Below are 22,690 nucleotides of genomic sequence, written 5' to 3'. Positions count from 1 at the left end.
GTTATATGATTCAATCGGCTTGCGATCATAAGGATCCAAAGGAAGAGTATCTACATCAACGAATTCGAAAGATGTATCAACCTTTCTCTTGAGAAATCACGCCATAACGTCCCTACTCATGGTTCCTATCACAAACAAATTGATCCATAAGTTCATCGCTCCGTAACATAATGTTTTGATTTTAATTTTCAACTATTCAAGCCTTAGAAATCGTGTGTAATCACTCTAAAAATCATCTAAACAACATAATCACCCTAAAATCATCTAAACAACCATAAACAACGTCAAAACACACGAAATTTCAAACCTATTTAAGAATTTTATTACCCTTTTTCTCCTATAATATCAACTAAAATCATCAAAAAAAAAAACATAAAACCTACCCTTTATCGGATTCCGATTGGTTTGGTGTTGGACGACGACGGTTTGTTGTCGGACAGTAGTGGTTCGCGACTGTTGTGGCTGCTGCTGTGTTCGCTGATCGCTGGCAGGAGGAGACGACGCAAGAGAGGGAGGGCGGGAGGAATTCTAAGGGACTATTGGGCTTATTTTAATTATTATAGTTTATACTTAGGTTGGGTTTGGTTAATGGGCTAGGAATTAGTGAGCTAGTTATGTTTAATGAAATAGTGGGTTAAGGTATTAGGTATTTGGGTTAAGTTGGGTAGTATAAGTTTATATAATTTTGGTAGTTTTTTAAAAAAATCAGAGTTTACTAAAAAAATTAAAACTATAAATCAATAACATTTTTGCCTAAGGTGTGCAGACGAAAAATTCCAAGGGGTGTGGACGAAAAATTCCAAGGGGTGCGGATGGTGTTTTCGAGGTAAAATAGCATTAATTTTTTTTTTCCGGAGTGCGCCCGCCCACCTTAGACCGGGCGTGGATCCGCCCCTAATAACATCTAATACATGTGGTTTAAGACTAACGTCATTGTAGTTTCTCTTTGTTAGCATGGCAAAATAAATAAATATAATGTTTCAGTTATTATAAGTGTGAATTATTTTTTATCTAACATTAAAAGTTATTCTGATCTAAAATATAAAAGTTATTTCCGTCTTATGTATTGCGCATAAAACTGTCTTATGTATCGTGCATAAAGCTATCACATATAAGTGTATTATGTATCATGGTTATCGAAACACACACAGACACATGAGAGATAGTTTGATAACTTAAAAGACACTTGAAAACCATGAGAAAACAACTATCAACCAAGAATACCTTTTTCATTCTTTTTATATATTATTGATCTTCAGAAAAAAAAAACAATGTAATTTGCGAGATACATATATGTATCTTCGCGAGCTACACACACATATGTATGTGTGTAGGCGTGTGTGTATAGTTAATTACATAGATAATCCCTATGGTTTACCCCAAGTAACATCTTTGGGGTCTAAGGGTTTCGAGTTGCAAGTTTAGGTTCTATGGTTTACATTTTGTAACACCTTTGAGTATTAATACTAACGGTCGTTAAATTTAACTAAATTACCCATCATGTGCCCCAAGCGTGAGGGTATTTTTGTCAAACCCAAATTATGTTTAAAAAATAGGGTTTGTTTATGTAAATTTCTTGTATTAAAATAAATAAATAAATAAAGAAAAAGAACTAAACTACCCTCATCCACACCTCTCATTTTCCAGCAACCACTCTGACGCCTTGCAAATTGCCAGCTGCCATTTCTTTTCGTGCACCAAGCCTAAAGCTAGTCACCTCCATCCCGCCCAATGCTCCTTGGCACCCAAGAACTTCGATTAAACGTCCAAGAACTCCAATTATGGTAGAGGAGTATGCAAACTACCACATGTAGTCCTCGAGATCCAGCTCACATCTCTTGCTAGGGATGAGCATTTGGTAATGGGTATCGGTACTGAAATTTCCCGTACCGATTATTTTCAGTATCGGCACCCATGGCATTTTCGGTATCGGCATCGGTACCGGTAAAATACCGAATTTTACCTTCAAATATCGGTACCGTACCGAATATTTCGGTACCGGTACTAGCACCCAGTTTTGACGAATTTCTGTACCAGTTTAGTACAGTACTGATACCACACTCATCCTTATCTCTTGCTCTCATTTTAGTACCCAATCAATTGATGATGTCGAATTTAGGATTGGGCGTAAAAACAAAGAAAGTGCCCATGTCCATGTAAAATCAAAACCATCAAACTGGTGGATAATAGTACTGGTAAACAATCCTTTTCAAATCAAAAAATTAAATCCATACCTTATACCCCAAATCAAATTGGCTAAGGCTCGGGTTCAAGAACTTGGTCCATGAAGTTCCATAACAACTATGTGATGGTTGTGATTCCAATCTATGCTCGTAGGAGTGAACTGGCCGCTGTGTTTTTGAGTTTCATTTAACGGGAGAAAAGAAGGGAACCCATCCCTTTCTTTTCTCTTGTCTTCCTTCCCTTTTACGAGCATACTGATCGTTGTGTTTTCCATTTTTATTTAATGTGAGAAGAGAAAGGAACCCCTCCCTTTCTCTTCTCTTGATTTTAGCCTAAAGTTCCTTCCCATTCTTTTATCTTTAGTTTTCTTCATAAAAGATGTGGAACACAATTTTCATTTGCTTCCTTTCAAATCCTGTCTCTTCTCTCCTTAAATGAAACTTAGGAACACAACAGAGGTGAAGTGTTGATGCAAAATTCCATGGCATAGTAAACATTTTTTACATTTGAGGGTAATTATTTTTATTTTTGTTTTCGTTTATTTTAATTTAAGTGATTACATAAATAGTACATAGATATATGTGATCACATAAATGGTCCCTCTTTTACCAAACCAAAGGATATTTTGGTCATTTTCCCGAGCTAAAGAGAAAAACTAACATATGGTAGTCTTAAATACCAAATATGTTACAAAATGGTAAACACAGATGCTGAACTTGCAACTCGAAACCCTTAAACCCCAAAGATGTTATTTTAGGTAAATCACATGGACTATGTATGTTATATATATATATATTTTACAATCTAACCTTTTAATTAAAGGAAATGAAAAAAAAAAATTAATCTGTCTACAATGATTTTCTCAATTTTCAATGTTTAGCAATTTTCTTTTGAAGTTAACTATATATATATATATATATATATATATATATATATATATATTCATTCACATAGGGGAGGGTTCAATGGGGCACACTAAAAAGTATAGAATCTAGCAATGTTTTAAAAGCTGGTTTTCAAATTGTACCGTGTTAATTTAAAAAATGATTCACCGTTGTATTGGGTTATATCAGGCGATTTAACCAGGTTGACTAGTTAACCTTAAGATCCCATGAAAATACAAACTTCAATTAAAAAAATCATTCAAAACTACATGATTCCATAATCAAAAACCAATTTTCCAATTTCTTTTTATAAATAAAAGTCTACAATCAGTTTATAGAACTAGAGTGTTAAATGCATCAACTTCATGATCGTTTGAAAGATGAAATCCACTATCATCGTCATCCTCATCAACAAGAGCATAACTATTTTCATTTTCCTAAAATATAAAAATAAGAAGTTTTAGTTACCAATAATCAGTTAAACTCAAAATTTTAACATGGGCTTAAACCGGTAGGTTGGTATGTGTCACACCCCAACCGATGGCGGAATCATCGGGGCGCGGCACTAGGCGAATCAGATTGCTCAAGAGAATCCATAACAACTATATTGCGATAATATTTATTACATTCGTTATCCCATACTAACAAATAATAAGATCACATAAGTCATCACAGATTTCTTGTCCTCTCGAACAATTCAAATCCGACAACCTAGATTTTAGGTGAGTTTCTAGACTACCTAGCTTGATTTTATGAAGAGTTCAACTAAACCTGCAACATACGTTAAAATATTGTCAATACAAAAGTATTGGCGAGTATACAGGTTTGATATGTAGTAGCATAATAGATCAAAAGTGCTGCGAATTTCCACATGCATAAACGTAATACACGAAATATATACTCAGAAAACTGATACTACCAGCTAAGTCCTCGATGCTCGATTCTTCGAAGGCATAACTAGACCCCGTCGGGCGCAATAGTACTATACTAGTCGTGGTGGGACGTCACGAGTATAAGTCCTAGCACATATGTAACTAGCATCACGTATATCTATGCAAACAGTTATTCGCAAGTGATAAATTGACTGATTGAATTATCCAATTGATAAGTTCCATTTATAAGGAACGTATGTTACACCCAAAATTCGTTAAAAAGGGGTCAAGTATACTCACAGTGCGTATTTGGTTGGATTAACGGGTTAATGCCTGAGAATGCCCTGATTTTAGACTGATTACATGAGTATTGGATAGCGCGTTAAATGATATCGGAATACACGAAATTTAACGGAAATCAGATTTAAGGTTGGCCCGTTCGGATGGGCTGTCCGATCGGATGGGCTGCCCGACCGGTTGGGCTGTCCGATCGGCCAGCCTGTCCGATCGGCTAGCCTGCCCGACCGGTTGGGTTGTCCGATCGGCCAGCCTGTCCGATCGGCTAGCCTGTCCGATCGGATGCGGTGTCCGATCGACTGGCCCGTCCAGCTATTTTCGACAATTTTTGCATGTTTTTCAGAGGTTTTGGTCGGGACGTTGCTGTGGCGTGTTAAACAACTGAGATTCCATCAAAACCGGCTTGTTCTATCGGCCGGGAATAACCCCGTTCCATCCGAACTTGCCGTTCTTGGCGGTTATCTCTTGTTTATCCCGAAATTGGTTGTTTCATCATTAGGAATCAGATCTTTGACCGACACGATACTAAAAAAAATGAGTAGAAGGTCGGTATAAGCTCCGATTCCACCGATCTTGAGTGTTTTGAGAGTAAAAGAGTTGAAAGAAAGTTGGAAACCATCTTTCAATCCTTTAATTCATGATTAAAGGGTAGATCTGATGTGAAAACCTTGTTTACTCTTGTGGAAATCCCTTAGATCTGAGTTGTTCTTGGTGGAATGAGGCTAACATTTGAAGTTCATAAAAACTCCATGATGACATCACCCTAGAGCACCCCAAATCCGTTGATTTCACGGTTAAAAGTTGAAATTTGAAAGATAGAAAGGTGGAGGAATGCATAAAGATCAAGGAAGTACACGATTTGAGTTGAAAACTTACAAGAATCGCGAGAAATCGAGAGATAAAGGGGTTGGGACGTCTGGTCGAGCAGCAACAGTGATAACAAGTGTGTTGGAGGTGAATGAGGGGTATTTATAGGCAAGGAGGGAGGAAAGGAGGGCAAGTTGGCCTGGATTGGACGGCCCGTTCGATCGGCCGGCCCGTCCGGATCGGACGGCCTGTCCGATCGGTCCGCCCAGTCCGGATCGGACAACCTGTCTGATCGGTCGGCCCCTCCGGATCGGACGGCCTATCCGATCGGTCGGCCCATCCGGATCGGACGACCTGTCCGATCGGCTGGCCCATCTGATCGGTTGGCCCAGCCGTTCGGCTGGCCCATCCGTCCGGAGGCCTCTCGATCCTCGTTTTTGGTGCGTTGCGATAGTTTGGGCCACATTTTTTATATTATTATTTATCTATTTATTTATTATAATTAGTCACAAAAGGGGTCGTATATACGTATCTATATATTCAATATTCGGTGCGATGATCGAGTCATGCGTGCCTTCGAGTGCGTTCTTCGATGTGATGTGCCACAATGATTATCGGGGTACTACTTGCTCGTATTTCCGTCATCGTCACGATGGCTGGAGGCATGGTGCTCACCCGATAGTCTTTGTTAGCGTTGATTGTTTACGTTTGACACCTCACGGTTATCGAGGAGGGTGGATTAAGCCCTCACTCAACATCATCGTGAGTGTTTTTACTTATGAAAATAGCTCTGTAATAGTGATAGAATATGCGTAGTTATTCGATTATACTCCGATATAGTGATGTATCTGATATAGTTACATTATGATCCTAATCTCTGGTGCTAGGCGTAACGAGTGTAACGAGTAGTAACAATGCACGAAAGTGCGGGTTGTTACAGTCTCCCCTGCTTTAGGAAATTTCGTCCCAAAATTAATCTATTTCTAGGGTCGTAAGAGTTGATGCGAATGAGAGTAGCGGTTAAAAGCGTCTAGATAAGTGAGCAATCGATTAAGATTTGACGAGCGAGAGCGGTGAGAAGATAGGATTGGAATCAACCAAAAATGATAACACCCACAAAAGCGATTCCATAGCGTTTTAAACTTACAGATGGTCGATTAATCTCCGAAGATGCTTTAAGAAAATCTCCCCATGGCGCGGCGTTAACTGCCTTGATGTCTACACCAGCGCCATGGGAAGGGTTTCTGTTAATTTAGTAAAAGACTTATACATTTTAAAGGATTTAGTGGTAAAATTACTTTTAAGAAAATTCTCCTACAACGAAGGTTCGAGCTGAAACTCGATTGCCGAACCATCGTTTTCGGGAAGATTTCTTTTTGTGATTGCAAAAGTTTTAAGGAAAACTAGACTTATAAACTCCCATTGGGCATGGAGCTAAACTGATTCAATGTTTTCTCCAGGTTGTGAGGAAATTTCACTTGTCCAACGGTTTTAATAAAAATTCATAAAAATTGGTTTTCTTTAACAGTATAGAGAAATAATTTACATCGAGCCCCACGTGGCACCTTCCCACGAAAGTTTGTTAATATGATTAAAACACTTATATATAGGAAGTACCAGCGGCGTATCCACCATGTTTTGCCTATATTACCTCTGTTTCGTGAGGTGGTGTCACGCGTGCCGATAGGACACAGATAGAATTTCGTTCCCTCGGTCCAAGCGATAGAGTGCCAGACCGAGTCGTAAACAGAAGAGAATCAGATGCGGAGAAAGCATTGATAGCGAGTGCGAGTAGATCGATAAGCGATGGCGAATGACATGATTTCGATGGCGACTAATGCGATTTCGATTCGTTCCCGCGTAAAAACCCACATAGCATGTTTCCACGAGAGTCGCTAATATGGCAAACACCACGTTTCCCCATATTTAGTTTTGTCTCGTGAAGCGATGTCATGTATCTTAATATTACACAAACTATGGTGATTCCCAAGCAATGATTGATGATCTGAATAGCGATAAGCAATAGACTCTAATAAATGATAAGTGACAATTGATGCGTTGTGAGCGATATGCGATTCGATTGGGCTGAATATACCACCACCATTAACTAATATCAGCCCGCATGGCCTTTTTCCACGAAAGTCTGCTAATATGGTTGAAACATCACCATGTTTCAGCCCTATTAGTTTTGTCTCGTGAAGCGAGGTCGTGCGTGCTAACATAACACAGAAAACACATACATCGATAAGTGATAGCGACATGCGATAAGAGTATTGAGGTGATGAGTTGGGCGCGAAATGCGTTAAAGTGAAGAGCGGCAAGTGATTTTCGATGCTCGTCTAGCGATTCACGATAAGCGATCCACACCAAGCGATAGAGGTTCATACAACGGTTGATAACCAGCGGTAAAGATTGCGAGATAAACACAAATGCGATTGCGATTTCGAGCCACATAATGAGTGATTTAGATTGCGAGATAGGTCTAGCAAAACTGCGTTTGAGTTACGATATCGACTTTATGACCAGTCCTGCGTTGCTCCAATTGCTCTTCGGGGTGAACTTTCCTAAGTTCATCGATGTGGCAATTGCGTTGCGTTCGCAAACTTACGAAAAGTCTCGCAGTGATGCGATTTAGTTTGTTACGCCTTGCGATCGATTGGTATTGTGTCGAAAATATCCATAATAATATAATAGGTCTAATAACGTCCAACTTCACATAGCACTTTCTTCACGAAACTTCGGTAGTATGGTAAAGCACACCTTACGTTACCCCTACTACTTATGCCCCGTGATTTGGTGTCACGCTTTGTTGACATGGCCAAGACACTTATATATATGACGTACCAGCGGCGTATCCACCACGCTTGACCATGCTTTCAAACGTTATGGCACCATTAGGATTTCACTACGATCTCCGTGCACTGACCAAAATAATCCCGTGTGCACCCGCGATTAGTTCTTCCTTGCACGTCTATCGTACCTCGTTCTAAGAGTGTTTTAAGGGTAAAATACATTATATAGTACATAGTGCTAGCGTTTAAATGGTGCGCGAGTATAAGAGAAATAGAATTCACATGCGATGATAGATGAAACAAGTTTCACACATAAAAGAAATTGACGGCGATAAGTCGTATTATTACAACAACATTAGAAACAACCTAACGTTGCTGGGGAGTACTTTTGCGGAGACCGCGGTTGTTGCTGAAATTCCTCAAAGCTGCGGTCCTGCGTGACAGTGCTGTGTATGATGACCATACCAGTTGCAATTTGTGCAATAGCGACAATTTGCTTCAGGCGGGTGATGATACGTGCATGTGAAACACAGGGGATGAGGCCCATGGTAAGCACGTTTCAGTTGAACCGGGACTGCTCGGAGAGGTTTTGGTTGCGACAGTCCAGTTGTTGCAGAGTCTGGGCTCACGGTCTTTCGTTTGCGATCGAGTTGATCTTCTCGGGATGACGCGGTGTTGCCGGTGGATTCGTCTGGGGATTCGCTGGGGACATCCTCGGAACAATCCTCAGAAGGACTTTCAGAGGAGTCGCTAGATGAACCATCAGCCGATTCGCCAGAGGAATCGTCAGATGAGTTGATGATGATTGCTTGATGGGCTTGTTTAACAGGCTTCTTGGAGAAAGATCCGTCCAAGACTCATTTGCTGTTGAGCTCTGCGGCTAAACGGTAGGCTTCTTCGATGGTAGCAGGTCTTGCAGCTTCGACAAAATCACCCACACACTCAGGTAAGCCGCGGATGTACTTTGGAATGGCTTTCTCTGAAGTGTTAACTTGACTTAGGCAGATTGTACTGAGCTGCTTGAACCTTGCGGTATAGCCAGCATTGTCACCTTCGGTTTGCTTGATTTCCCAAAATTCGCTTTCTAGCTTCTGGACTTCGTGAGGGGGACAATATTCTTCCTTCATGAGTTCCTTCAGCTCGTCCCAAGGGAGGGCGTAAGCTGTGAAGATCCCACGTTTGTTGCGTTAGGCAGTCCACCAGTCGAGTGCTCGTGATTGAAATACTCCGGTGGCGCAAGTAGTACGGAAACTATCGGGATACCCACTTTGACGAAGGGTAGTTTCGATAGAGTCGAACCACTGGACTAGTTGGGTCACACCTCCTTCACCTGTGAATTCCATCGGGTCACAGGCCTTGAAGTGTTTGTAGAGGAAAGTAGATTGCGGCGCTTCCGTCTTAGAGTCCTTCGAGGCTCGAGAGTTGCTGAGAGAGTGCACTTGAGCGACAATTTGAGGAATGAGCTTAACCACTTCCTTGGTCACAAGCGAGGCAATCCTCTTATCGGCGTTTCGTTTGGCTCTCCTCCTAGCTGTTCGTCTCGAGGTAGAGTTGTTGGAAGGCATCTGGACAGAGAGAGATTTGGAATGAGATTCGATCATAATGATTTTGAGTTTACGATGTGATTGAGCGCGATCGAAACTTGTAATGTGCAATATAAATAAACTTCACATAGGAGACACGAAACTTTCTAGATTCTCACACGATAATTTGGTTGTACGTAGACATAGATAGTTGTAGTTTATACTTACACACATATATTATGGCTTAGAATGCGCGAGGACGCCTTGAGAGAGAGAATGCGAGAGGAATCGGACAATTAGACATTAGTTTTGTGGCGAACATTCGGTCTTTGTTTTGGATTGCGATGGCTGTGCGAGTTGTGCGTTTTGTAAAACAGGGAGCGAAAATTGATAATCGTAATTAAGCACATAAAATGTAACTAAGTTCATCAAATCGTAAAATCCGACGAGTCGTAGGCTTGGTAAAGTACTCGGAGTGCCCTGGGTGTTTAGGCGTCGACTATCCAAGGTAACCCAATCGCACCCAACAAGTTTGTGCACGCGCGTTGACTTTGGAGACTTATGCTTCCACTGGGATGAAGCTCATGGCATTCGTCCTCTTAGTCATCGCGTGGCTCGAGTCATTGTGGTGGTCGAGTCCTTGGTGAGAGCTTTTTGAAAACTATTTTTAGGGAGTGGAATGGTTCATTAAGGTACGGGTTTCACCCCTGACTTAACAGTTTCATTCCCAATTGTGGTTGTGCTTATCGAATGAATCCGAGAGCTCCACTAGAATCTCGAAATGGAGGCTTTCGTCGAGGTATGGATGTCACTCCTAACTCAACGAAAGATTCTCGTGCTAGAAAAATGCGCTGAGTGAGCAATCCTATCGAGAGTTATTGGTTTTCACACCTGGTCTCGACTGGATTACTCGGTTGTGAGATGCGAGTATTTTCGAAAACATGTGTATTGTGTCAGCCTTAGGAAAGGCTAGGTAGTATTCCAGCCTTAGGAAAGGCTTCTTCGTGTGAAGTTGTAGTATGCGGGGTTCACACAAAGTTGTAGTTTTTGCAATTTCGATCGAAAGCATCAGGTAGGCGCAATACAAACCCTACTGGGTTCATACGAGTCAGCCTGTGGGTGCTTAGCCTATAGACTAGGTCTATTTCTAAGACGTCGACCCGGACTAGGTCGAGTCGTGCCTAATTCCCTGTAGTTATGGCTCTGATACCAATCTGTCACACCCCAACCGATGGCGGAATCATCGGGGCGCGGCACTAGGCGAATCAGATTGCTCAAGAAAATCCATAACAACTATATTGCGATAATACTTATTACATTCGTTATCCCATACTAACAAATAATAAGATCACATAAGTCATCACAGATTTCTTGTCCTCTTGAACAATTCAAATCCGACAACCTAGATTTTAGGTGAGTTTCTAGACTTCCTAGCTTGATTTGATGAAGACTTCAACTAAACCTGCAACATACGTTAAAATATTGTCAATACAAAAGTATTGGCGAGTATACAGATTTGATATGTAGTAGCATAATAGATCAAAAGTGCTGCGAATTTCCACATGCATAAACGTAATACACGACATATATACTCACAAAACTGATACTACCAGCTAAGTCATCGATGCTCGATTCTTCGAAGGTATAACTAGACCCCGTCGGGCGCAATAGTACTATACTAGTCATGGTGGGACGTCACGAGTATAAGTCCTAGCACATATGTAACTAGCATCACGTATATCTATGCAAACAGTTATTCGCATGTGATAAATTGACTGATTGAATTATCCAATTGATAAGTTCGATTTATAAGGAACGTATGTTGCACCCAAAATTCGTTAAAAAGGGATGAAGTATACTCACAGTGCGTATTTGGTTGGATTGACGGGTTAATGCCTGAGAATGCCCTGATTTCAGACTGATTACATGAGTATTGGATAGCGCGTTAAATGATATCGGAATACACGAAATTTAACGGAAATCCGATTTAAGGTTGGCCCGTTCGAATGGGCTGTCCGATCGGATGGGCTGTCCGATCGGATGGGCTGCCCGACCGGTTGGGCTGTCCGATCGGCCAGCCTGTCCGATCGGCTAGCCTGTCCGACCGGTTGGGCTGTCCAATCGGCTAGCCTGTCCGATCGGCTCGCCTGTCCGATCGGATGCGTTGTCCGATCGACTGGCCCGTCTAGCTGTTTTCGACAATTTTTGCATGTTTTTCAGTGGTTTTGGTCGGGACGTTGCTGTGGCGTGTTAAACAACTGAGATTCCATCAAAACCGGCTTGTTCTATCGGTCGGGAATCACCCCGTTCCATCTGAACTTGCCGTTCTTGGCGGTTTTCTCTTGTTTATCCCGAAATTGGTTGTTTCATCATTAGGAATCAGATCTTTGACCAACACGATACTAAAAAAATGAGTAGAAGGTCGGTATAAGCTCCGATTCCACCGATCTTGAGTGTTTTGAGAGTAAAAGAGTTGAAAGAAAGTTGGAAACCATCTTTCAATCCTTTTATTCATGATTAAAGGGTAGATCTGATGTGAAAACCTTGTTTACTCTTGTGGAAATCCCTTAGATCTGAGTTGTTCTTGGTGGAATGAGGCCAACATTTGAAGTTCATAAAAACTCCATGATGACATCACCCTAGAGCACCCCAAATCCGTTGATTTCACGGTTAAAAGTTGAAATTTGAAAGATAGAAAGGTGGAGGAATGCATAAAGATCAAGGAAGTACACGATTTGAGTTGAAAACTTACAAGAATCGCGAGAAATCAAGAGATAAAGGGGTTGGGACGTCTGGTCGAGCAGCAACAGTGATAACAAGTGTGTTGGAGCTGAATGAGGGGTATTTATAGGCAAGGAGGGAGGAAATGAGGGCAAGTTGGCCTGGATCGGACGGCCCGTTCGATCGGCCGGCCCGTCCGGATCGGACGGCCTGTCCGATCGGTCAGCCCATCCGGATCGGATGACCTGTCCGATCGGCTGGCCCATCCGATTGGTTGGCCCAGCCGTTCGGGTGGCCCATCCGTCCGGAGGCCTCTCGATCCTCGTTTTTGGTGCGTTGCGATAGTTTGGGCCACATTTTTTTATATTATTTATTTATTTATTTATTTATTTATTTATTTATTTATTTATTTATTATAATTAGTCACAAAAGGGGTCGTATATACGTATCTATATATTCAATATTCGGTGCGATGATCGAGTCACGCGTGCCTTCGAGTGCGTTCTTCGATGTGATGTGCCACAATGATTATTGGGGTACTACTTGCTCGTATTGCCGTCATCGTCACGATGGCTGGAGACATGGTACTCGCCCGATAGTCTTTGTTAGCGTAGATTGTTTACGTTTGATGCCTCACGGTTATCGAGAAGGGTGGATTAAGCCCTCACTCAACATCATCGTGAGTGTTTTTACTTATGAAAATAGCTCTGTAATAGTGATAGAATATGCGTAGTTATTCGATTATACTCCGATATAGTGATATATCTGATATAGTTACATTATGATCCGAATCTCTAGTGCTAGGCGTAACGAGTGTAACGAGTAGTAACAACGCACGAAAGTGCGGGTTGTTACGGTATGCACCGGTAATATTGGATATACTGGCGGTTCGAAGACTATATCGAAACCCTATTTATACAGGGCTCAACCGTATCGGGACAATAAATGGTAGACGGTTCAACCGGTATACCGGCCGGTTTGAACCGATTTTTAAAACATTGGAACCGGGGACCATGCATTTAATATGTTAAAAAATCATCTTAACATGTAAAAAAATTAAAATTTTCGGAGCTTTTGCATATGAATACATGTAGAAGCTTTTTAATATAAAAAAAATTCAAAAACTAAAAAATTAAAAATAAATCTTTAGAAAACAGTTAAAAGGGTAAAAAGAAACTTATTTACAATTTTTTTATTGGAATAACTTATACACATGTTAAATACATTATTTCTACAATTCTTCGCTTTGTTTAGTATTTCCCATTAAATCTTATTCACGTATACGTGTGTATTTATATATTCTTAATCATCATTGTAGGAGACAGCCAAAGGCATCACTGCCAACAAAAAAACAAGTAATTTTGAACAATTTGTTATAACCTGCATTTCTTTCTTATTTATAGTTACCACTTACCACACACATATTTTCTTATTTGAAAATTAACAATTTGTTATGGTGTTACACAAATATATCGCCACTATTATATTACAAGAGAAATTTTGAACAAAAATATTGCGCCAAAATAACAAAATTTTAAATGTTTGTAAATTGACATAATACTAAGAGGTGTAAATGTGGGCATTGCTCGACACGTGCCATATATGGGCTTCATCAGTTACACTCAGAAAAGTGGAGTGTGAGAGCGGCGTGGGGTGCCATGTGTTTTTTTTTTTTTAAAGTTGACAATTATTTGAAAAACACAACTTATATTAATTTAAAAAAAAAGTTACATAAAAGACAATCATAAAATATAAAAAAAAAACCTACTTAATAACTCCTAAAAAACTACTTATTAAATTCTAAAAAAATAAAAAAATCAACTTATTAAATCCTACAAAAAAATAAAAAATGACAAAGTACGGTAATACTAAAGTGGGTAACCCACTTAAACTCCATATTCTCGTCGTGCCTGTACTCGATCTTCGTGATCTCCACTCGATCGTCGTAAGTCAAGTCACCTGCAGGGACACGGTCGAAGCAAACTTTAAACCGATCCAACCTCGGTTTGAGCTCACGCCATTTGTGTTGACACGCGTTTAAGTTGTGACGCTTGTTCCCAACGTGTTGTTGGTATTGTTGGAACGTTCGCCCCCAATACGCGGTTTGACTGCGTTGTAGGGTACGTTGTGTGTCCACAATTGATGTCACTAGTGCTATTTCATCCTCTTCGGTCCAAGGCACCATTTTCGACATTTAGGTTTGGGTTTGGTGGAAAAAGAATGGGAAAAAATGTAATTTTTGGTTTGGGTTTGGGTGAGTATTTATAGGTAAAAAAAATGTAATTTTTTTTTAAATTTGAGTTACCATATCTAACCGCCACCCCCAACGGCTACCCCTAAACGGCTATATCAAACCAGTCAATCAAAGCCAGCCATGTCACACTGCCCCTTGCCCCACTCCAGGCTCAATCTCCACGCCAGCATGACAACGCCATGGCCAACGCTAGCCCAGTGTGGTTTAGCCAACATTTTTGGCATTCCGCCGCCCCAACTTACGCCCCACACCTCGCGGTCTAAGGTAGAAAACTTAGTGCCTAAGGCCATGGGGTATGGGGCGTGGGTTGGGGAAAAACGCCCAAGCCACCATCCCGGGTGGGCTTGGGTTGGGCGTGGCCCTTGGGGCTTGGCTTTCAAGCCGGGCGTGGGGCGGTATGGCCATGCTAGCTGGCTGCCTCCCATTCGCTCACCCGCCACGTTATAGCGGACATTCAAATTTTGAATTTAAAATTCAAACGGTTGGGGACACCAAACCGCCACCCGGTCACCCAACCACCCCTATATATTTTAACCCTCAACCCACTGGTCCCCCCCATCCCACGACCCAACCCCACCGGCTATCCACTTCTCTCGAACCCGCTAACCCACTGGTCCCCCTCATCCCACGAACCCAACCCCACCGGCTAACCCACTGTTCCCCCCCCCCCCCCCCCCCCCCCCCCCCCGCTATGACATCCCGGACCCATGAAGAAGAAATGGCACTCGTCACTAGCGTCGTCGACGCTATGAAGGGGCGGCCACCGGGCCAAACAAAATATTGGCCGGACGCATTCTCGGCCTACCGACATAACGTCGGTAACGACCGCCACAACTTCAACACGTGCCAACATAAATGGCGCGAGCTACGGCCCAAGCTCGACCGTTTCAAGACTTACTACGAAGCGGTTCCGAGCGGCGAGTTAAGCCACGAGGACCGGGTAGCGGTGGCGAACATAGAGTTTCGAGGCAAGGAGCGAAAGGCGTTCGACAAGATCGACCTTTTTGAAATTTATTTAACGCTCTAGGTTTGTTATTTTGTATAATTTTTAGAAATTATGTAATTTTTAGGATTATGCAATTTTTAAAATTTTAATGAAGTTGTAGGTTTTTTTTTATAAATGTTGTGTGATTTTTTATATATTTTTTGTAATTTTTTTTTATATTCTGATGCCAGCGGTGCACCCAACCCAAGCCCAACCCACGCCCCATCATACCCCGCAGACACGTAACCAGACGGTGGGGAGCTCCCATTCCACGTGTTAACAAATGCCTCAACCCAAGCCCAACCCAAACCCCACCATACCCATGGTCTAAGGTCATGCACTTAGGGCATGTGTAGTCATAAAGCCCTCAAAGGGGCGTTATGCGCCATTTGGCATGCCACATCATCCCGGGACTTTATGGGGCTTTATGTAATTTGAGGCCGTAGTCATAAAGCCCCTGTGTAATCATTACTCTTTTTTCATTTTTAATTTTTTAATTCATTTTGTAAGTTTTTTAAAAATAAAATTCATTTCATTAAATAAAAAAAAGTACAATAAAATAAAAAAAAAAACATGAAACTAGAAAAAAAACATTAAACTAGCATAAAAAAAAAATTACACAATCAAAGATTATATTTTTTTTCAATCTGCTCCTTTTGAGCCAACGCCATTTTCAAAGCTTTTCCCGTTAAGTGGTCATGCGGTTTGGAGTAGAAGTCAAAGTCGTGAGCCCATTGTCGATCCCGCATAATCTCCGTAACTTTTTCGTTCTCCTCCAAACGTTTGTTACCGAGTTCGTGTATGTCTTGAAGCCGCTTGTTTATCTCCGAAAATGCGTGACTCATATCCGTTCCCATAGACATCGACGAGGACTCGGGTTTTTTCGCCCGGCTTTTTCTTCCGGGCGGTCTTGGTAGCTCCTCCACCGGCTCGTCATCCGGAATATCCTCGTCCAAGCCGATGTTTCGAGCGTCGGAGGTTGGCGTTTCGGGTTCACCGGACTCGTTTGTTTTGGACCTCTTTGATGGCCGTGTATTTCCCGAACGACCACTAGGAGTAGTTACGACGGCCCATTTGGGGCTATGGCGAAGGATTTGCCAACACTTCATGTACGGGAAATGGCCATTAGCCTCCGTATACTCGACCAATGCCTCTTGCGTAATGTCTTCATCGCTACTTCCACTTTTCCATCCGGAATACAAGCGTTGGTACACGGTTTGAAAGTTTGTGCACCTCTTGTTTATATCGGTCCACTTCCCCGATATAGAGTCCGGTAGGCGGTATTCTCCCCTACCCATGAGCTCGAAAAAGAGTTCTCGTATTCGGTTCCAAAATACGGTTTTACTTTGATTGTTTGCTACACACAAAACAATATTAAATGTTAGCTCAAAATTTAAAAAATAAAATCTGGAAAAAATAAAAAACAGAAAGTAATTAAAAACAGAAAAAAAAAACTGGAAATAATAAAAAACAGAAAAAAAAAACATAAAATAATAAACATAAAATAATAAAACAGAAAATAAATAACAGAAAATTATAAAACAGAAAATAAAAAAAAAACTGAAAATAAAAAAACAGAAAAAAAATTTAAAAACAGAAAATAAATAACCGAAAATAAAAAAAAACAGAAAAAAAAATATAAAAACAGAAAAAAAAATATAAAAACAGAAAAAAAAAATAAACATACCTATGACCGGGTCCTCCGAAACATCGATGAAAGCGCGGGTTAACGCATACTCCTCTTCGGGCTCCCACGTTTGCACATTTTTTTTCGTTCGGGTGTTGGTTTCAACTTTCTTTTTATGTGCCCGTTTTGCTTTTCCTTTTCCTTTTTGCGTCTCCGGTTGCGTATCCGGTACCTCGGGTTGCGTCTCCGGAACAACATCGGGTTCGTGTAGTGGGGAGCCGAACGCTTGAGCCGACCCAAACGCTTGAGACGACCCCAACCCATCCATGTTTTGACTTGGGTTCCACCCGTAGAGATTAGGGTCCCATGATAGCGGTTGGTTCAAAAGATTCATGAACCCGGGACTTTGTTGATTGTAGTCGAGAAAACCGGAGCCGAAAGGATTGGGTCTAGTGGGAACCGGTGCCACGGGACGAGTAGGATTGCCACTAGATCGCGGAGGAATGAAGCCCCGGTTGAATGGATTCATTGTATAAAATATGAAGAATTGTAAAAAAATTTGGGAGAGATGAGAGTTTGAATGTGTGTGGTAAAAAAATAAAGAGATGAGATTGATTTTAAAGGAAAGTTGAAAAATAAATTGAATTTTTTTTTTTTTTAATGAAATTGACCGTTACAAACGGTCAAAAAAATTCAAAACAATTCTCTTCACGCCGCTATCTTTATCGCGCTGGACAAAAAAATTAGAACATAGCGCCCAGGGGGGCGGTGTTCCAGGCGCCATGATGGCGCGATCATGGGCTAAAGCGCCCCAGTACACATGACCTTATTGAGGCGACTAAGCCTCATAATATATTAATATTATTGCTTTTCTTTTGAACAACTAGTTTCATCCCCACCACCACTTTTCTTCCTTTTCCAACTCAATCACACCCAACTCATCATTCTAACTAAAAACATCTTTTCATTTCTCCATCTACTTATATTCATTCCCTTTTGAATAGAGTTGATCGCGATTAACACAGATCAAGTTGCACGTTTATGTGTTTCTTGTGATTAAAAGCAAAGAAAAGAAAAGGTGCGGTGGTGATAAAAGATGTTACAGAGGGCAGCAAGCAACGCATATTCGTGGTGGTGGGCTAGCCACATTCGAACCAAGCAGTCAAAATGGCTCGAGCAAAGCCTTCAAGGTACCTAACTTTCTTTTTTAACTCAAACACGACATGTTCATGTTCTTTTCAAAAAGATTTTAACATATCTTCAACTCTTTTTGGTTATACTTGGTTATTGTATGTGTTTGGACATTTGTTACGGAGCTTTAATTTTTTTGAAAGGTGTTACGGAGCTTTAATGATATGATATTACCTTTGTGTAATAACGCGCTTTAACGATATTATACCTTAGTGTAATTTATAAAGAGTTAAATGCTATTTTAATCCCTATGGTTTGGGTCATTTTGTTAGTCCAAATGTTTCATTTTTCTCCTGTGGATCCAAAAAGGTTTCACCGTTGTCATTTTAGTCCATTGGGTTAACTTCATCCATTATTTCTGTTAACATGAAGGCCAATTCGGTCATTTTATATGTAATTATGTTAACTAGAAGGGTAATTCAGCCATATAAAATGACCTAATTGCCTTCTCGTTAACAGAAACAATGGATGGAGTTAACCCAGTGGACTAAAATGACAACGGTGAAACCTTTTTGGACCCACAGACGAAAAATGAAACATTTAAACTAAACTGCCAATATGACCCAAACCACATGACTAAAATTACATTTAACTCATTTATAAATATATAGGGAGGTATGACACGGAATCAAATTTAAATATAGAATCGTATGCACACATTTATCCATTATTTTGATGTGAAACTTATCCATCTCTTTCGTTGCATCTAGCAAGTAAACAATACGTACAATATTTATACACTTTCAAAGGTTCTATATACGAAAGAAAGGATTTCATTTTCTATGTGGCCCAAATTAATTGGTGGGGAAGTTATTATTGATATTAAGTTAGTTGGTGGAGGGTAGTTTCGGTATTTTCTCTGTTTAATGACTTTTTATGCCTTCTCTTTAGAAAAGTTGGATTTTTTCAAAAGAAAAAGTTGGAAAAGTTAAGAGCATCCATCGGATGAGGCCGTAGAGGCGTGTGCGTGTCTAACTTTCAGAAAGGGATTTCAAACGCAGCTTGTTACATGTTTACCTGCTACTCTTTATTGTACAGTGTTGTAAAAGTCGGATTCCAAGGCCGAGTACTCGGCGAGTACTCGGTCCTCGGAACCCCTCCGAGGCGACTTCCTCCTAGGCGGACTCAATTAGTCGGCCTCGGTCAAACTCGGCGCCTAGTCGGACGTAGTCGGAAAGAGTCGGCCTAGTCGGTCTAGGCGGTCAACGTGGTTTGTTGACTTTTAATTAGTCAAAATTGGTCAACATCGGCCTACTCGGCCTTGTACCTCGGACTACTCGATCTTGTACTCGACCACTCGACCTTGTATTCAGACTAGTCGGACTTGTATTCAGAATATTTGAACTTTAAACATGTTTCATTTTAAATTATACTCAGTTGACATGAATTATGCTTATTTTAACATATATAATATATAACAATTAATTTTCTTTATATTTACCATGTCCGCGCCGAGTACTTTCCGAGTACTCCGATTACTCCCAACTCCCCAGTCGGCCGATTAGAGACCGCCTAGCGACTTTTACAACACTGCTACTGTAAATTTCTAATGGTTTCACATGAATAGGAAAATTCATTAAAAGGAACTTTTAAACTAATAAAACTAGTTATGATGTCTAGTTTTGATAAAATTGGTAAATAATGTTCAACTTTTAAGAAAACTATTAGTTAATTTGTTTTGTAATTGATAAAATCATTAGTGTTTAATATAAGTCTTTATCTATACATGAAACTAAGTAAAAAATGCATACAAATAAATATATAATCGATAACAAATACACGATAATTTGTAGATATGGAAGAGAAGGTTGCCAACGCCATGAACCTCGTTCAAAAAGATGGCGATTCATTTGCCAAGAGAGCGGAAATGTACTACAAGCACCGGCCCGAGCTCATAGCCTTCATTGAGGAGAGTGTTCGTGCTTATCGAGCATTAGCCGAGAGATACGACAAACTCTCGACCGACTTGCAAAAGGCCAACACCACCATCGCTTCGGTTTTCCCGGATCAACTTCCTTATGACACAGACTACGAAGATGATGATGATGATGAAAATGATAACCGGCCCAAAATGACCAAAAACACAGGCCCGGATCCACCCAAGGCCCCAGAAACTATGAAGGCTTTTCTAACCAATGGCCCAAAGAAACACATTGTCAAGAAGCCCACCAAAGCAGATAACCATAACGGTTTTATGAAATCCGGTTTAACGAAAGAAGAGGCCATCGACGAGATCGATAAACTTCAGAAAGATATTCTTTCTATGCAAACGATGAAGGAGTTCACGAAAAGCTCGTATGAATCCGGGCTAGCAAAGTTCTCAGAAATTGAGAACAAGATCATTGAAATGCAACAAAGAGTTTGTGATTTACAAGACGAGTTTAAGGTAGTTAAAGGTATAGAGGACGATGATGCGCGTGCTATAATGGCAGAGGCTGCATTGAAGTCGTGTGAAGAGAGTTTGGCTAAGTTACAAGCAAAACATGACGAGTCAAGCCACGAAGCAAGATTAGAGCGCGAGAGGATTCAAAATGTTAAACAGCAACTTGAGTCGTTTAAACATGAGTACCTGCAGTTTACTGATGATCATCATGCTCATGCTCATGATCATGATCATGAACATGAACATGAAAGCGAGCAAAATGAGTTACAAGAAAAGATCAAAGAAACCCTCGAGGAGCTTTCAAAGAAACCGTTGACAGTTACAGAAATGGCAGATATGATTGACAAGCTCGTGAACACAGTGCTCGGCTTAGAAACGTTGGTGTCATCACAAAGTGCACTGATCGACAGGTTGAGAACAGAAACCGATGATCTTCAGATACAAATCCAGAATCTGGAACAAAATAAATCAACTAATTCAATCGGTGCGGCGCATAATTTGGCAAAAACTTTCAAGGATGTGGAGAAAAAACTGGATGGGGTACAAGATTTAGGCATGAACATTGAGAACCAAAATAACCGGCTCAATATGCACTTCACTGAAGCCCATTGCAATGTCCATCACTTGTTTGAGCACATCAATGATGTGAAGCGCGACGGGGACTTCACACTTAGTGAACCTTCGACGAACGACGAAGAGATCATCAAGATAACAACAGGTTCTTCCCCGAAACACGTACCCCAGCCCCTGAATTCAATGTCAAAAGAACGCGTGGAAGAAAAAGAAACCAACTGCGCGAACGATGATGTGGAGAACAACAACAAGATCACCTCCGAAACAACAACGGATGATGTTCTGAAATCGGAGGAAATTAGATGGCAAGAACTATTGTCGGGCGGTTTAGATGATAAACAAAAGGTTCTTTTACAAGAGTATACAACAATCTTGAGAAAGTACAAGACCGCGAAAAAAGAACTAGCCGATGAAGAGCGGAAAAACCAAGAAACGTTCGATGAAATGAAAGCGTTGCTAGCAAAACAGGACTATGAAATTCAAAAAATGAAACAAAAACTCAAACTTCTGCAAGAAGTTAACGAGGAGACCGACATCAAATCCATCTTCATAGACAAACCCAACCAGGTTTCAGAGATTGAAGCAAAGCTAAGAACCGACATCGATGCAATACTTGACGAGAATCTTGATTTCTGGTTAAGATTCAGCTCAACATTCCATCAAGTACAAAAATTCAAGACAGAAGTAGAAGATCTACAACAAGAAATTATAAAAGTGAAAGCTAAAGGAAGCGACGGGAGATCCAGCATAAGATCAGACATCAACGCGATATTCAAACACCTTAAGGAGATACAAACCGAACTTAAGATATGGTTAGAACAAAGCGCGTTATTGAAGAATGAATTACAACGAAGATTCGCGTCGTTATTCGACATCCAGGAGGAGATAAAGAGAGCTTTGAGGGAAGGTGTTGAAGAGGATGAAATTAAGTTTAATACACATCAAGCTGCAAAGTTTCAAGGTGAAGTATCCAACATGCAACAAGAAAACACTAAAGTTAACCAAGAACTTGAAGCAGGTTTAAACCATGTCACGGCACTGCAAGTTGAAACCGAAAAGACTCTAAAAAGGTTAGAAGACGAGTTTAGTCTTTCCGATCAGAAGCAACCGCGGTCGCCTAATCGCCCACATGTTCCCTTACGCTCGTTAATCTTCGGGGCTAAATCGAAAAAGCAAAAACCGTCTATTTTGGCATGTATAAACCCTCACAAGAAACTCACAGCATCAAGCATCATGTAAAAATTTGTTATGTTATATACATATATATATATATATAGAGAGAGAGAGAGAGAGAGGGATGTTTTTATCAATGATATGCTGAGAGCCACGAGAAACGCATAATGCATTTGTACCTATTGTTTTATATGTGATTGATACACAAGATGATTTTGTAACCGCTTTTGTTTCTCTCTCTCCCTACTTCTGATTATTTCTTATGCACTGCGAACACGTGAATTCTGTGGATTTACTATGTATTTTTGGTTCTGAAACGAACGTTCCACTATAGTTCAGGTGTCATGTACCTGAATTAAGAGATTTACAGCATCAAACAGCGGTACCATGTCATGTATAAGTATTGTTATATTGATGATATGTA

The 22,690-nt window shown here is 40.7% G+C and overlaps 2 protein-coding genes across 2 annotated transcripts; one reads left to right on the top strand and one right to left on the bottom strand.

Moving 5' to 3' along the window:
* Positions 1-15,942: 15,942 nt before the first annotated feature.
* LOC110892835 (glutathione S-transferase T3-like) lies at positions 15,943-17,593 on the bottom strand. Its single transcript, XM_022139977.2, has 2 exons — positions 17,007-17,593; positions 15,943-16,676 (listed from the first exon to the last, which is right to left on the bottom strand). Exons 1-2 carry the CDS (start codon positions 17,473-17,475, stop codon positions 15,943-15,945), a joined length of 1,203 nt encoding a protein of 400 aa, XP_021995669.1. The 5' UTR covers positions 17,476-17,593.
* A 230-nt stretch (positions 17,594-17,823) lies between these two features.
* Positions 17,824-22,487, top strand: LOC110894849 (kinase-interacting protein 1). The gene is made up of 2 exons (XM_022142081.2): positions 17,824-18,136; positions 19,931-22,487. Exons 1-2 carry the CDS (start codon positions 18,043-18,045, stop codon positions 22,330-22,332), a joined length of 2,496 nt encoding a protein of 831 aa, XP_021997773.1. The 5' UTR covers positions 17,824-18,042; the 3' UTR covers positions 22,333-22,487.
* Positions 22,488-22,690: the final 203 nt, after the last annotated feature.

Source organism: Helianthus annuus, chromosome 12 (genome assembly GCF_002127325.2).
Source record: "Helianthus annuus cultivar XRQ/B chromosome 12, HanXRQr2.0-SUNRISE, whole genome shotgun sequence".
NCBI lineage: Eukaryota > Viridiplantae > Streptophyta > Magnoliopsida > Asterales > Asteraceae > Helianthus > Helianthus annuus.
Note: the sequence above shows the minus strand (reverse complement) of the source record. Positions and strands in the feature narration are given on the sequence as shown.